Source organism: Lepeophtheirus salmonis, chromosome 4 (assembly GCF_016086655.4).
Source record: "Lepeophtheirus salmonis chromosome 4, UVic_Lsal_1.4, whole genome shotgun sequence".
NCBI lineage: Eukaryota > Metazoa > Arthropoda > Copepoda > Siphonostomatoida > Caligidae > Lepeophtheirus > Lepeophtheirus salmonis.
This window is the reverse complement of record NC_052134.2, coordinates 44884748-44901176: the sequence shown is the minus strand read 5'-3', so window position 1 is coordinate 44901176 and position 16429 is coordinate 44884748. Positions and strand designations below refer to the sequence as shown.

General features: G+C 31.1%; 1 protein-coding gene across 50 annotated transcripts in view; it reads left to right on the top strand.

The window, feature by feature from the left end:
- LOC121116051 (uncharacterized) overlaps nucleotides 1-16429 on the top strand; it is a 222217-nt gene that overhangs the window by 123242 nt on the left and 82546 nt on the right. For 17 of the 50 annotated variants that reach the window (XR_005863752.2, XM_071887962.1, XM_071887954.1 and 14 more), the window contains 3 exons: nucleotides 8225-8357; nucleotides 14277-14312; nucleotides 14383-15809. The exons of 1 other annotated variant lie outside the window; for it this stretch is intronic. Coding sequence is in view for 48 of the 49 variants with exons in the window: in XM_071887962.1 (XP_071744063.1) it covers nucleotides 8225-8357; nucleotides 14277-14312; nucleotides 14383-15809 (1596 nt within the window). In the remaining variant the exon portion in view is untranslated. The remainder of the gene's footprint in view (nucleotides 1-8224; nucleotides 8358-14276; nucleotides 14313-14382; nucleotides 15810-16429) is intronic. 32 more of the 50 variants (XM_071887980.1, XM_071887978.1, XM_071887982.1 and 29 more) reach the window with 9 other exon arrangements.

Below are 16429 nucleotides of genomic sequence, written 5' to 3'. Positions count from 1 at the left end.
TATAGGAATATACATGGATATAGGTATGCCTGGAGGCATACAGGTAATTGATCTGAACATTGCTAAAATAAGGAAATTAAATCCCATGTCAACCCTATCAAAATTATTTTGTTCTATGATGTGGATGAAATTACTTGAAGATGTTAAAAGTACTATTAATTTTTAGAACGACGACACTTTTTAGAAAATGGGAATTAAGGATTCATTTAATATACTTTCATCGATTTGAGAATTTAGTTTATATTATACATAGGTAGACTTTGCTCGAATACTCAATTTGTCATTCGTTTCTTGTTGATGATATAGTTGGATTCAGAGATGTGGTTAACTACATAATAAACAGGCGTTAGCCCACTTATATAAAAAGTTATATTGCATTTGTTTGTCAGTTGTCGACTCTTCCACATTCATGTTTTGAACGTTGATTGAACAAATTTGAATTTAGCTATTGTTAGGGGTTGTAAGCAATTACGAAATGATAGTTCCATAATTGATCAGGATTGTCTAATATTACCTACAGATTTTGAGGGTTTTTTCTGTTTCTTTTTGGAAGTAAGGTTGTGACATACATTAAAGGTATAGATATGATACTACATTTTTTTAAATGAAGTAGTATATTCAACCTTTGTGCTTACATTCAATGATTTTTGTTTTTTTTGGTCAATGTTTTTCACAAAGGTTCATAAGCAAATTTGCAAATGATTCTGTCTGAATGAAATTTATATGGATCATCAACCAGCTTTGATCACTTTTTGATTGCAGATAACAATAGCAAAAACGAAAGACCGCATGTGTAATCTCATTTTTATTTGAATCTCTCTATCAATTTTAATTATTTGCTGCAGAATTGTTTCATGAAGGTTTTCGATGATGTTTGAGGAACGAAACATTCAATGTTGCAGTGATACAAAAAATTATAATTTCAGTAAACACTTTGTATACGATGTTCAAATATTGGCTCCATTGCAGCATATTCATTTACATATTTTTTTAAATATTTATTATTCAATAAATATAGACTTTTTGTTTTTTTTAATGATTCTATTTTTTTATACGACTCATTAAACTCGCATAAAAAGAGAAACATCATTTTTTGTATACTTATGGTCCTGCTTCGCATATTTATATATTCAATTCACTGGATTAAAATGATGGTGGGTGGGAATACGATGTTATTCAAAATATTTTATTTATATTTTTCTTTCTTCAGGGTAGGAGGGGGTGGTATGACGGATCTTTAAAGATATTCAAAGAGAGCATATGGCTTTCATATTTAAATATGAAAGCTACGTATTTTAGATATTAATATGAGACGTGTAGGGATATGGGTACTGAAATATGTAGCCTGTCAACACAAAAGCAAACAAGAATTATTGTTCACATCAAAAGTAAATTACCTGGATTACATTCATATTCTTAAATTTATCTTAATTATTTTGCGTTTATTATAATATATGTAGTATTATGACTAATTCCTTGGATTTTCTGGTAATTTTAGTTTTTAGGTCACACTTTAAAGTAGTAAAATATGATTGTTTCTCTTTATAACTCCATATCACAAAGAAATATAGTGCCATAAATCAAATGAAGGCTCCAAATAACTTATTATTAACTTGGGGGGGGGATGTTACCCCTTTGATTGGTTTATCATACAAGTCCCCCCCCCCTCTTTTAAATATGAGAACTAAACGAGGGTGGTTCAAAAAGCAATTAACAATTGTACAAACTTACATTTATATAATATATATGAGGCAAAATTAAATTAACATAATTTATGTGATGGCTAAAAGAAGAAGCTTTTCAATATTTACACCTTAAAATAGAAAAATGTACCCCAAGTGAAGAATCCCTGTTCTAAACTAGTGCAAGAAATGTAAGTTATCCAAAACATAGCACAAATTTGTTGTATAAAGTTTATATTTAAATATAGCGTTGACTTTAACGATGCCTATATATATTGAAATGTCTAATTTGCCTTTAACTTTTTTGTTCAAGACGGCTTATGTATTGACATGCCACACTTGTATTATGTATATATATTATATTCAAGAGTCGAAATGAATCGGTGTACATTTTTATATAGGAAATCGTTTGCGCAGTTTTAAAATGTCCCATGTTGATTATTTTGTACGATCTTTCCGCCCTTTTTCTGCAGTAGAAACGATGTTATTGATGTCATTTGTTCGTGTATATATATATATATATACAAATGAGCCAACTTTTAAATATGTGTCCAAATAGATGCTCTAATGGATATACGCTATTTTTTGTTTTTTTTGTTTTCAATGAGAGAATATATGAAATGATTTTTGTGTGATTAGATTTTATTATTAGTTTACTTTCTTTATAAACGAATTGCAATTTTTATATATTATATACATATTAGAGTATATATGTGAAATGTACATATACTTGACAATTAATGTATTTATGGGAATCCTTCCGCCTATTTATGATGTGCTGTGCCTAATGACGGCCCTCATAAACTTTAAGTGTGGGGGGAGATGATGATATTAATAGTATTTGCCTACATACATCCAATTGACAAGAGAAGGCAAGAATTTCAACTTCATGGTTGAATGAAAAAGCTATTTTTCTATATACTTACGACAACGTACAGGGTGGTCCTATAATAAATAAATTGATAACTCATAGACTGAGTTGGTATAAGTACTTTATACACGTATAATATCGACCAATATGTCATTCAATGTACTTTCTCTTGTTCGGAACATATTATTGAATACTTGTCTTATCTCTGACTTGCAATTAGCATGCACAGCATCTTCCAAAAATTTGCCTTGGCAGCTCCCATCAGAGACTCTCTTCTAAGCTTGGAAACTGCAAAGACTTCCCCTTGACCATCCACTACATTGCAAAGTCAAGAGGAGTAAAGATCAGATGAAAATTTGGGATTGGACTCTTTTGTCACACAAAAAGTACTCAAAATTTTATTTGCACCATTCTTGTACTTCTTTTGCAGCATGGGCTGGGTACTCATTCTACTCGGAAATGAAATATACTATCAATTTAATGAAGTTAAAGTTAATGGTACTCTAATGCCGGACCACCCTGTACATAATACCCACTAAGGCCTAATGAAACTCTATTCAATTTTAGCTATTACGTAAATAGATAGATAAAAGGAGTCCTTCTATGTAATAATAATGGTTCCTTCAAGAAAGTAGGGAATAGAGAGAGAGAGAGAAGGGAGGTGGAAATAAGATATAATCATAGAATATATCTGTGTATGAGTCGCGTTACTCACTGATTCAATACAACACACCCCAAGAACACACGCTGGGTGGTGATGGTGTATTTCTTCTAACTCATCCTTTAGTATGTAGATTTCTGTGTGAATGAGATGCTTTCTCCTAGAGTTGTTGTTTCAAGGTATGTGTATGTGTCTAAGTATATTATTTATGTTAAATATGTTTATTTATATATATATTTAGTTATACATACAGAACTACAACTAACCATATGTATTTGCTCTTTTTTGAAGAAGAAAAAAGTCATTAGTTTAAATCACCTTTTGTTGCAAAAGTACTACTATATACCTTCTAACATTCATACAAATTGAATCATTTTATGTATCTCTCCTCCTCTACATATATATGTTTGTACGAACAGACGTATGAAGTAAGGAAGTACTTTATGATGATGATGAGGGGTGTCTATTATACGGATATACAATCATTTTATTAATAAAGAAACAGAAAATTAACATGCTAATCCTGACAATCTGAAGAATGCTTTCGAGGAGACCAGTTTACCTGTCTTCATTAAATTAGGCGCAAGCAGCTATAAAATAAAGTAAATACACACAAGATCCACTCCATATCAAGCAAGAATATAAGGAGGAATTAAACTGATGTCAATCCTTTATTCTACTCCAAGGACTTAATCTTAAAACTCTCCAATAGCTCCTCACTGGTATTCTCTACCTGTCATTTATTTTTCATCTCCTCAAGAATGAAATAATAATGATAACAGTTGAGAAAATAAAAATAAAACACTCTTGAGGTTGCCAACAACAACTAAACTCCCACGCTCAAAAATGCTTAGTATTTACAATCCCATTTGTGGAAAATATGACCTACAAAGAAAAAGAGACTTCATTAATGGAGCCTGAAAAGTATTTTTTTTTTTTTTACTTTCCAAAAGTGTTAATCCTTTATTACACTAGAAGAGAGAACGTCCCAGTATAAAGTAGATGCAGGTGGGCAAGTGCTCATGAATAACGAAAAGTAACACCAAGGATTTATTACGGAGTTATAATTAGTGTAATTTCATGTTGGACTAGAGTACTTTCTGTCAAAACATCTTCACTAAATACTGAGTGGAATTTGTGTTTACGCCCTTCCTCTCATAGCTGCTCACATCTAATTGAATGAAACGTCATGACAGCAAGGCTGCTATCGAGAAAATATTCTTTTAATTGTGAGAGTTTTATGTCATTTTTCGGTTTCTTTTTTACACAGTGAAGGGTCATATTTTCTACAACTCTAACTATAAGCTTTCGTTCCATTTCCTTACCCCTACTAAAAATTGTGCATGTTTACCTATCTATCCCGTTCTCTTTTAAAAGACACTTTACTGGCTTCTTCTCTACTCTTTGTAAATCGTTACATAATGAACATAATAGTATGTTCTTACATAAAACATGGTGTACATAAATAAAATTTTATAACCTGCACAAACGAATTATTTATATCTTATTCTTCTTAGTTGTGTTCTTGAAACAGCAAGTAACCTTCCTATATACATACATAGTTTAATAATGAGTACGTCGATGAAGCTAATGGATACGTAGAGTAAAAGAGATAAATTGCATCTCTTCTAATTACAATTTAATGTCTCCTTTCCCCCTTGACAAAAAATAGACATTTAAATATAAAATATACATGTATAAAAGATTGTATTGTTGGATTAGAGATTCATCAATCATGCAAGGTCATTTTTTTCTTTTGACTGGAATGTCTCTAAAGAGCACAGTAATAATTTGGATTGTTATTCAATCTTTATGAAGTTCATATTTGTAATAAAGTCATGAGAGAACTACACTATTTTCTGACTTTATTATACTTACAATAGGAACTTTTTTCAAAATTTCATTTAATTGTAGCTATTTCAACAGAACAGTTCTCTAAAACATTTTTTTGTCTATTAAAAGTATGGGTTTTTTTTAGCAATATATAGAAGTATTTATATTTCATTCATTTGTTTACGGATTATCTGAACTCAAAATTGAGTTAAAACTTGGATTTACTTTGTACATATAATCGTTATATTATTATATAACTTATTCAGACAAGTTTTTGTATAACAAAATACTTATAAAATTAAGCTCTTTGTTTTACCTATTAGTATGTACGAAGGTTGTTTTGAGCGAAATTAAAAAAGTGTTCATGTTTCAAGTAATTGTTGACCAATTTTCATAATTCATAATCGAATTAAAACTTAAATCCAAATTGTATAATTATTATTTTCGTAGAATGACCTAATCAGACTAATATTTTCTGAGCAAAATACTATTTTCCTATTTTGTTTTAATATATGAAAATACTTGCCTGATTAGATTCTCTTATAAAATAGCAATTGTTTTGATGAATTACTCTGTGAAATTCCTAGAACTAAATTAAAAATTGATATAGTAAAAGTTCCTATTTCAAGGATAATAAACACACCAAAAAACTATGTGCCCTCATGATTTTATTTCAATGATGTACTTTGCCTTAAATATGTGCATATTTAGTATATAGGAACATTCATATAAAATATCCATTAACCAACAAAATTCTTCATATCAGTTCCTCTTCTTTTTTTACTCTCTCCTTTGCAATTCAGGCCTGATGAGGGAAAAAAACGAGTTGTTTTTTTTATTTTTATTTTTTACTCAGAGGTTGCTGCTTTCTTTATTCCTTTTTAGTATATACAATTTATACAAATAAAAAAAAGGAGGCAGATCGATAAGACTTTTCGGCTTGCCATACGGAGGATTTCTCCCCCTCCCCCCTTATATTTTGTTGAAGCCCTTTTTCCTCTCTCCTTTCTTTCCTCGTGTGAAATAAGAGAAGAGAAGAGAGAGAACCCTTTGGTTTGCGCACCCGCATTTAACCGCTACTACTCCTTTTCACAGCCTTCTTCGGCCTTTCTCTCTCTCTCCCTCTTCTTATACAGTTTCTTCCGCTTCTTTTTCTTCTTCTTTAAGTCGTCTAACAGAGAAACAAGAAAAAGAAGAAAAAAACAAAATAAAACTTGAGTGCCCGAACAAAGTCTGGAAAGACAGGAATTATGTTGTTTTTTTCTTATTTTTTTTCTATTTGTTTAGACACTTATTTTTGAAAATCCGAGTGAGAAGGATAATAATGTGAAAATCGAAATGAACACAAACTATATCTTTATTTTCACTTCCTTCACACATACAACATAAATCTCAAGTGTGTTTGCTATTGTGTACTAACATCATCATTTGTAGTTTCTTTTTTATACATATACAACGTCTTCTTCTCTCATGTGGTGGCTCTAGTCCTGATTGTTTGATCTTATTATTAGTGTTCGTACTCCTGGTCTGTGCTCTTACTAAAGTTAGTCGAGTTATTGAGTTACATACTACATATATACCTATGCTCATATCTAACTCCTGAGCAGAGAGAAAGAAAAGAAGAAGAAATTAGTGTTTGTGTATCTTTTTGCACAGCTCTACATGGCAACGACTACTATATCAATATAATAATAATATATTAAATACGCCATAATCATTAGTAGAATGAAAAGTCAGAAATCACGACTCTTTTCTCTGTGCATGGATATTTACACTAGGCCAACCGAATATTATCCCTTGCTCAATAATCATAGTTTTGACATCACTAGTACTTATTCTTCTTCTGTTTCGACGTCACTTCTTTTTCACAAAACAGTACGTTTTGAGTGTATCTCCTCAAAATGAAAATCCGTGAATTAAAAACAAAAGGTGTGTTGAAGTGAATAATAAATAAATGAATTAATGTGAAACAACATCTAGTACCCCTACAAAACGACTATTATTAATTAATTAATATCCTAATTGATACAGTGCTTATAATACGACTAATACCATCAACCATCTAGGGACCAAAGAAAATAAACAAACACTAATTCGACAAATACTGTTGCTATTATTTTAGCTTTTCAAAATTATAGTTGTTTTTTTCTTATTCAAGTGTGTGTTGGTGTGTGTCATCATACTATTAATTTAGTGAGTGTATTGTTGGTTCTTGTTATTTTTTTTTAGTTTTTTTTACTCTGACATCATCAACAAGGGTTTTTAGCTTTTAGTGAACTTAGATTGATTGATTGATTGCCTCTGTTTCTCTGCTATTTGCGAAAATGTTGCGGAATTCTCTTTTGGCTCCCTTTCATCAATTTATTCGTCATAATCAAGATCAACGTTTTTATCATCAAACCCTTCTCAACTCTTTATCATCATTCTTCATCTCACTCCAAAAGCTTTAAACACAACAGAAAAATAAATGATGATTTTCATTGCTGACTTGAATCTGACTACCTACCTCTGAAGAAGCTGAAGAGGGAAGCATTATTTCTTCTTCTTCATAGCCTTTTTCTATTAAAATTTCTAAGCCGTTTCATTCTTAGTCATATTTTTTTTATTTTATAATTATTTCTACTCTTCTCACGTCACCTTTAATCAAAGTGTTCACTGCCAGAAAAGCAAAAAAAAAAAATCATATTTTCGAATCAAATCATTTGTTGTTGTTGTTGCTCTCGTTTTCGATCCCTTCTTTTAAAAAGCTCCATTCATCACTGCTCTACATAGTACCTACCTACATATTACATAAATATATATATATATCTATGTATAGTGTTTTCAAACAAATAATTATTGTCAAACAGAAAAATAATGCTGCTCACATATATCTCTTATACCCTGCTGTTTAAAAAATACCAAATTGTCGCATACAAACCTACATCTCTTGTATTATATTACACTAATAATAAAACAAAGTCGAAATTCAATACCTCCACCCAATTACTCTGCCATTACGACTCTGCTGCTCTTCCCAACAAAAAAGCCGCCCCTACTGATACTATTACTAATAATACTACTACTACTACTAATAGCTCTCAAATTTACTCAATTTCTAACGCTGATAACTCAGCAAGCACCAGAATCTCCTCACACTCTCAATTCTAATAACAAAAGGTTCTTCCTTTCATGTAGGAATCAAGAAATACGTCTCTTCATCATAACCAAAGCAATAGTTATAATAGTAGTAATCAACACAATAATAATAACAATAATGGGGAGGACGATTCCATCTCAGGAATGCTTGATAATTTCTCGAAGGCCTTGGGTAAGTCATTTTCTCATAATTTCATTATTATATTAATGTTGTATAGTGATGATAACAATCAGTGTATGACACACAAATATCCATGAGTTTGTTATGTATATGTACTATAGTAGTACCCGACTGGGTACTACCCCCCATTTTTTAGCTTGAAAATTGTACAGCATAAAACAAAGCAAGAATGAAAATATTCTTTCATAATATTTTCAAATTTTTCCCGAAAAACCTACAAGTTGGAAAATCCTTCAGTCGATTTTTAGTAGAATAAGTATCAAAATATCGATATTAATTTTTTTACCAGAGTTGGTTAGAAATATTTGTATTTGACAATACCAGTATATATCATTATTATAAATAACATTAAAACCTTTTTAATATAATAATTAAAAATTCGTCGAAATCCTTGCAAGTATAAATTAAATAAAGTTTATGTTCTTAACTATGAACTACGGCATATCTGCTGACAGAGATCAAGTTATAGACTATACTTATCATTGCTCACTAATGCGCTTGAATTTTCAAAAATAATTGCTTATAAGGCCACTAATATGTTGTAAGTTACCAATATATACTTTTTAAAATGTAAGAGAGGATTTCGACAATTTTGCCTTTTTAGTATGTTAGATGTAGATGGATAACTTTCCACCTTTTGACATATTACTCAAATTATAAAAAGATATTTAGATTCGTGCATAGTTCAAAACAATATACATTTTTTGGCACAAATTTTATATTATAGTCGACGTAAATTTAGTTGTAATATAAATTTTAATGTTAATTATTTTTTGAGTCAAATTGCTCTATTGATGGGACAAGTAGTGATTACTGATAATTAATGGTAACCATCGATATAATTGAAAAATAATTGATCTAACTAAAACTAAAAGTATATTTCAAATAATCTATTAAACAAATAAATTTATCAAACATAATATTATTAAAGTAATATCATTAATTTGTTGACGAGAATTATAAATTTATCTTGAGAGGCATTTTGTCCTTGTATTTTTCCTTCTTTTTTTATTGCTCAGACTAACAAGAGCCCCCCACACACACACAACTACTCTTTGATTTGACTTCCATGATTAACACGTTACTGAATATTTACCAACTAAATAAATAAAAATTTCTGTAAAGTTGTGAATTTAGAAAATGAGTCACAGTTTAGGATTGAGTGTACCAACATTATGTTACACTAACAGATAGGAGTTCCACTAAAATACTGTAGCATTGCTCGTTGAAAAATACTATAAAATTAAAGAACGCCAACTAGCCCCATTCTTCTCTATATATGTCGTGTCCAAATTGCAACAAAAATATGATCCTTGATGGAAATGACAAATAGAAAAGTAATATGTGACACATTGTAAAGTTGAAATGCCCAAATTTATATGTTTTATTCGTACATACATAATAATTGCATGATTTCAAAAAATTAAAATGAAATAATAGCATCAATTAATTGCTATAAATTACAAAATTACTGATGGTACTTTATAACCTGTGCAATTTCCTTAAAATACGAGTTGCAACTTGTACTCAAAATAAGCAAAAATTATTTTCCTCATGTTTACATAATTGTAGAAAGTATGTCTTAAAGTAGATATATAAATATTGAATGAATCAATCCAAATGCAATCCTTATTTTCACTTCTGAGAGACTTATTTAGATAAAGAAAGAAAGAAAAAAGCTAATTTTGATAACTATTATACTTATAATAATACGGTTTTTTTTGTATTATATTTTATGATTGAAGTAATTAATGCATTCATTTTCCAATAATCTGATTGTGTTTGATGAAAAAAAAAAAAAAAGATTTATATCATAATTGATGTTACAATAATTACATATTCCTTACAGTCTGTATGTATTCAGTACGTATATATCATGTATTTCAAAAAGAAGAAAAAAAACTCCCATAATTTTGAATTCGTTTCGTTTCTTAGGTAAAAGATCAGCTGTAATCAATATTAGTTGTAAAATATTTTACTTTTAAAAAATTCTATATTATGAGCCCCTAATATTATTCACCTTTTTGCTCTATGCAAACAAATTAAATAATTCTATTACATACAATGTCTAAATTTGTAAATCAATAAATTTCAATGAATAATTTACTCTGTATATGGATATTAAGTATTGACTAACATTCCATGAGAGACTCGATTATATATATATATATCGTCTTCTAGTTGCGATTTAGTATAAGTTGTAACTTGTATAAGAATATTGTACAAGTTGCAACCCAAAAGTTGATGAATAATTTTAAAAGGAGTCATAAGAGTACTTGTGATGAGATTAATTGAATAATTAAATATCCTTATGGATGATCCATATATCAATGATGCTATTTTTGGCTTTTATATGAAAATTATGAAACTATAATCGTATTTATTGCACATAAATGTTCAAATGTCTACAAAGTATATTACTAGTCATACTCGTACATAATAACCATGTAATTTTAATAGATCAAAATGAAGTCCTTTGTTCTATGTATAGTTGACAATTAAAATGATTCATGTTGTAATTCAACCAGGTTTAATGAAGCGTAGATACTGCAACTTCTATAATTTTCATTTTATAAGTTCCAACTTGTACACGGAAAATATATTAATGAGGAAATGTTGGACTTTTTTTATGACTATTTATTATTGATTAATTATAAATATTATGTGGTTAAAGGATTTCAAATTATTTATGCTTTTGATCTCTTTGTAAAGTCGAACATTTTTCCCTGTACCCTTACAATATTTATTAATATTAAATTTATTTTTTAAAATGAATTCTTATTTTTTTACAATTATAGTATTCTGTCATTGTTGACACGTTCATTTTGCAATTTTGCCATAAAATATTATCCATACATGATATGATTGGGTAATTTCAAAATTGGCTCGGTAAATATTTTAATATATAGAATAATGGCTAGCAAGGTCCTAAGGCTTCTCGTGGAGCACTTTGAGAACCCCTGGAGTAGCACATTTGCGTCCACAGTGGGATGACTCATAAATGTATTATAAAAATACAACATATTAATTGATGAATATGAAATGATATTTGCAATTAATAGTTGTTATTCATTACCAAAGCTGGTTTATGATTAAGTAAATCCTTTTGAGGCATTATAAATCCCAACTTGTACAATAAACAAATACATATCTTCAAGTTATATACGATAACATATAAGCATTTAATTATCACGTCCAACTTTTTCCAGAGTCTTATTCCCATACTGAGATATATGTACATACATATTTCTATATAATAATTTCTTAAAAGTTTTTTTTTCCATTGTTGTTGATGTTGTTTATAATCAAATTGTCAAGACAAAGTTTGTCGTCTTTGTCTTATAATTTTTCTTCTGAGTCTTGATAGAGGAAAGAAAAAGAGTCAAATTGGGGTGATCTAAAGCTATAAAATAAAGTAATGAAACGCATCTGTTGGCTTGAGAAGATTTCCGTAGCTACGAGGAAACTTTTTCCCCAAAAATATATTCTTATTTTTACGGAATACATCAGAAGACGTTACTTTTGTGACGTATGCTATTTTCTTCTTCACTTGGCTGAATTTAAGGTATTAAAATGTATTTAAGCAGATGATTTTATGTGGTTGTGTAGTTAGTAGTAGAATCATTCATGGCACTCTCATGCACAACTAGCAGGCAAAAAGTATTTTCGTAACCAACTGAAAAAATATATTACTTGGTCGTAATTTTGTCACTTTTTTATAGCTTAGGGTGATCCCAAACTGTGTAGCGAATCCCCCTGTTAGCTCTAGTAGATTCCTTGTCTACGTAGCATTTTTACACTTTTTATAATACCACAAAATTATACTAGTTTCCCCTCATGACGTTTTCAATTATTTATTTCCATTGCAGAATTCACCTTGTAAATTTAATTAAAAGGATGTATGCATGGAGATACAATGGTTACTTCAGTGCTTCTAGTGGTAAAAAAAACGTAGTATAGACCCCCATTTTGGACAAATATTTATCCAGCGGTCTTTATTTCACCACTTGATTCATACCTTCGGAGTAACATACCTAGTACACCCCAAGGTTAATAAAAATGCAAGGTTTTACCATCATGTAATCAGGCTTGCTAGAATTTTCAATCTAATGTATTGTACCGACTGCTGGGCAAGATAAGTAGAGTTTGACAAAACATGCAACGACCCATAGCCTATGACATCTCTATATCTAGAATTTTCAATTTAATGTATTGTCCCAACTGCTGGGAAGAAAAACAGATTTTGACAAACACGCAACCACTCATCCACTATGACGTCAAGGCGTGGTGGAAGTTAAACATCAGTCGTACACGTGTTATGGTATAACTTTGTATTCTTATTAACCTTGCTACACCCTACGTATATGAACTAATTACATAGATACGTAATTTGTAAACTGTAGAATGACTACTGTTGAAATAAGTTGTAGGAATATCATTAGTATACCCAACTATGGTCTACATATGAACATGGCTATAATAGGCAATACTAATAATAAATTTGTTTATTACAAACATATTTCACCACAACGTCGTTCTCCCTTCCCCCATTTAATCAGATATTCAGACTCATTATGTATGTATGTCCTTTCTATAAATATCTATAACTACCTACAAACATGTATATGTTTATTGCCGAGATTTATATGTAGACCTTGATGATGAGGGGGGGGGAGATGGGAGAGTTAGGAGTTATTAATTTATTGTAATCAAGGCTTATTATTTATTCAAAATTTAATGTTCAATGTCATGTGACGGAAATGTTGTAGTGTGTATATTGTGGTTTTTTTTTCTAAACTGAAGAATGAAAAGTGAAAACCCTCAACTCAAACCACGGATAAAGAGAAAAAAACATAAGATACATATACATTCATTTATTTACTAAATAGGGTTTCTTAGCCAAGAAAAGGATCAGTAAAAGGTTTTAAGGACCTCTTTCAGTGCATTTATTTATCTAATGAAAATAAATAGTGTTTTTTTTTTGTAAACAGAAAAAAAGAAGGATCTTTTGGTTTCTATATGACATTTGTATGGAATTATTCCCATTTTTATTAGTTGGCTGTTGCACAGGGTGCGGATTCTGAACCGTCGTCTTTGCTGTGATATCTTAATATCACAACAAAGACAATATGGTGAACTTTTATGGATTGTTTTTAAGTTCCAGTATATTATCATGGCAACAATATACAAAAAGTTATATAAATTGAAATTCACAACGGAGGATTCAGGATCTGCTGTAGTCATGACCAGTCTGTGACTATTTATACAATTTTATTGGCGTTAGCGGCAGTCAGACCCTTAATGCGGCCACGAAATTGACTTTAAGCATGCTTCAGCATAGCCTTGTCAACGTCATTAAATACTTCCTGGGTGTAGAAGGGTTTGTGTCACTCTAATTAATATAATTTTTACAGTAACGTATCTACAAAATGTTTTTGTGTTAAAAATAAGTATAAATAAAATTGTCTAATTCATTTTAGGTTTGTTAGTACGTTAAGTCAGAGAGAGTTGAGAATCCAGACCCTTGTTAAATAATATGTCTATACATACATAGTACAGATAATAAGTATATTATAGCACAACTTATTTAAGGTTTATTAAATCGGATAATACTGTTGTATGTACTTTTTTACACTCAAATAAATTATTCTTTGAGATATTTCGGGGCTTTACTTATATGTTTATGTTATTAGGTGTTCATACTATGATACATATATACTTGTGCTTGGATTTTTGAAAATTGACGAGAATACATAATAGGTCATCATGTTATTGTTACCATCAATATAACAACAATCATGTATATATCTGTGTATGTAAATATCTTTACAGGATTCACTCGGATATGTACATAATATATTGAAATAAGAGGCTCTACTAATAATTACTTTTCTATTTAATTTCTTACAGGGGATATTCGAGATATACGCGAGAAGCGGATGAAAAGTAAGTCTGATTATAAAATAAAAATATCTTTTTCTATATCCTAACAATGTTACTGTTTTTCCTCTTTCAGGATTGGAAGATTCATCTCCTCCTCGATCAAACAACGTTACCGCCTCATCTATTGAATTGGATTTACTTAAAAATCGTTCTCATTCGTCTCATAGCAGCAGTCAACCCACGAGTTCCCACAAGTTAAATAGTCAGGGACATCAAAATAGTAGTAGTTCTTCCAATATGCAGGGAGGAGGATCACAGTATCGTCAATCCATGAATAATGGTATGATGTATAATAACTCTAATATGATGCAAGGATCTATACCAGGGCAACAATTTACTACAGCAGGATATATCCATGGAGTTCCACAACAACAACAACAACAACTTCAGCAGCAGCAGGTTCAAAATCAAAGCATGATGCGTGGTCAGCAGCAGCCAATGATGAATACGGGTGGAATGATGAATCAACAGAGATTCGCTCAGGTACCCCAACAACAACAACAACAACAACTGCAGCAACAGGCACATCCAGGAATGCAGCAGTCACAATCAATGGTAGGCCGCTTGGCAGCAGCAGCAGCTAATTATTTACCTGGTCAAGGACAGGTTTCTCAGCCTCAAATGACCACTACCCTTTATAATAATACCGCCGCCGCCGTCCCTTATCAAACACAGCAAACACTGCAACACAATCAGTTGCAACAGCCTCAAATGCTGTATCAGCAAACTCCTCAGCAGCAGCCTGTTTATAATTCCCCGGCGGCAGCGGGAGCAATTTCAACTGTCCGTTCCACAGGAGCTGTATTGACTGGTGCCTCAAATGTCCCTCTTTCCCAAGTAACCTATGGGCTGGGGCAACAGTCAACACCCCTCCTGATATCACATCAGCCAGTTGCAACTGTTCAGTACGCTCACCCGTCTCAACCTCCCACTGTGTTAGGGCAGCAGCAGCCCATTTTAGGCAATGTCCAATGTTCTTCTTCTTATCCTCCTTTTCCTCCACAGCAATCAATTCCTACACAGCAGGGAAGTGGTGGTCATCCTGTCCTCCTTGGTAGTGGTTCAGGTTTATTGGGCTCAGAGCTCAGTCCTATGATCAATGTCTCATCTGGGGCTCAGCAGATGCCACATCTTCTTGTTCAGCAACAACAACCGATTGTCACCGCGGCGGCCTTACCTGGAAGAATTCAGCAACCGGATCAACTTCAACAACAAGCCCTTGCAGCGGCTATCATGGGTCAGGATTTACAGAGTCAGCAACAGCAAATGTATTTGCAACAGATGCAAAATCTCAAAAAAATGAGACAGCGTCTTCCGCACGTAAGTGGAGCTGAGTTAGCTAGACTCCAAAAGCAAATAAGAGATTTACAGCAACAACAACAGTTACAAACTTTACAAACTCTACAGCTCGCTAAAAAGCAAGAGAAACAGGCTTTCAAGTACCTAAATCAGTCTATAAAAGCTAGACCCTATAGAAACAGCTGTACTCTTCCACACAAGGTATTTACATTCATTTAAAATTAAATTCTTCTTCTTCTTCTACTACTACATCATACAAATTATGTACTACTCTAACTCTCGTTAGTTAACATACATAAATACATTCATTCTCTACATGCAAGCAAATTAAAATCATTCATTCATTTTCTAAATACTATATACTCGTAGATATACTTATCACTACATTACAATATATTGTAGTTATATAAGTTTACTAACTAACACTCTAATACTAAAATAATTTCCCTTTCCCTTCTCTCTGAAGCCTCGTCCTTTTTCTCTACTACATAAATATACATACATTTCACCCCCACCTAAAAATATAATATTTCAAAATATGGAATCTAATACAAAAAGTAAATTCGAAATTAATATTCATTTATGAATACTATTATTATTTCACATACAAAGAAACAAAAAGGGTGAATGAGATGCGTAAGAATATGTAGCGTGTACATAACATATTACTTTATGGTAGGAAATTGCATGAATTAAAATAATATCCATGCATACATATACAATATGTACATCTCTTAAGAGCAACCAAAATCAATCTCTCCTCCCTTTCTAAAATTACACTACTTTACTTTAGTGCTGTGTCGAACTCAAGTCGATAAATT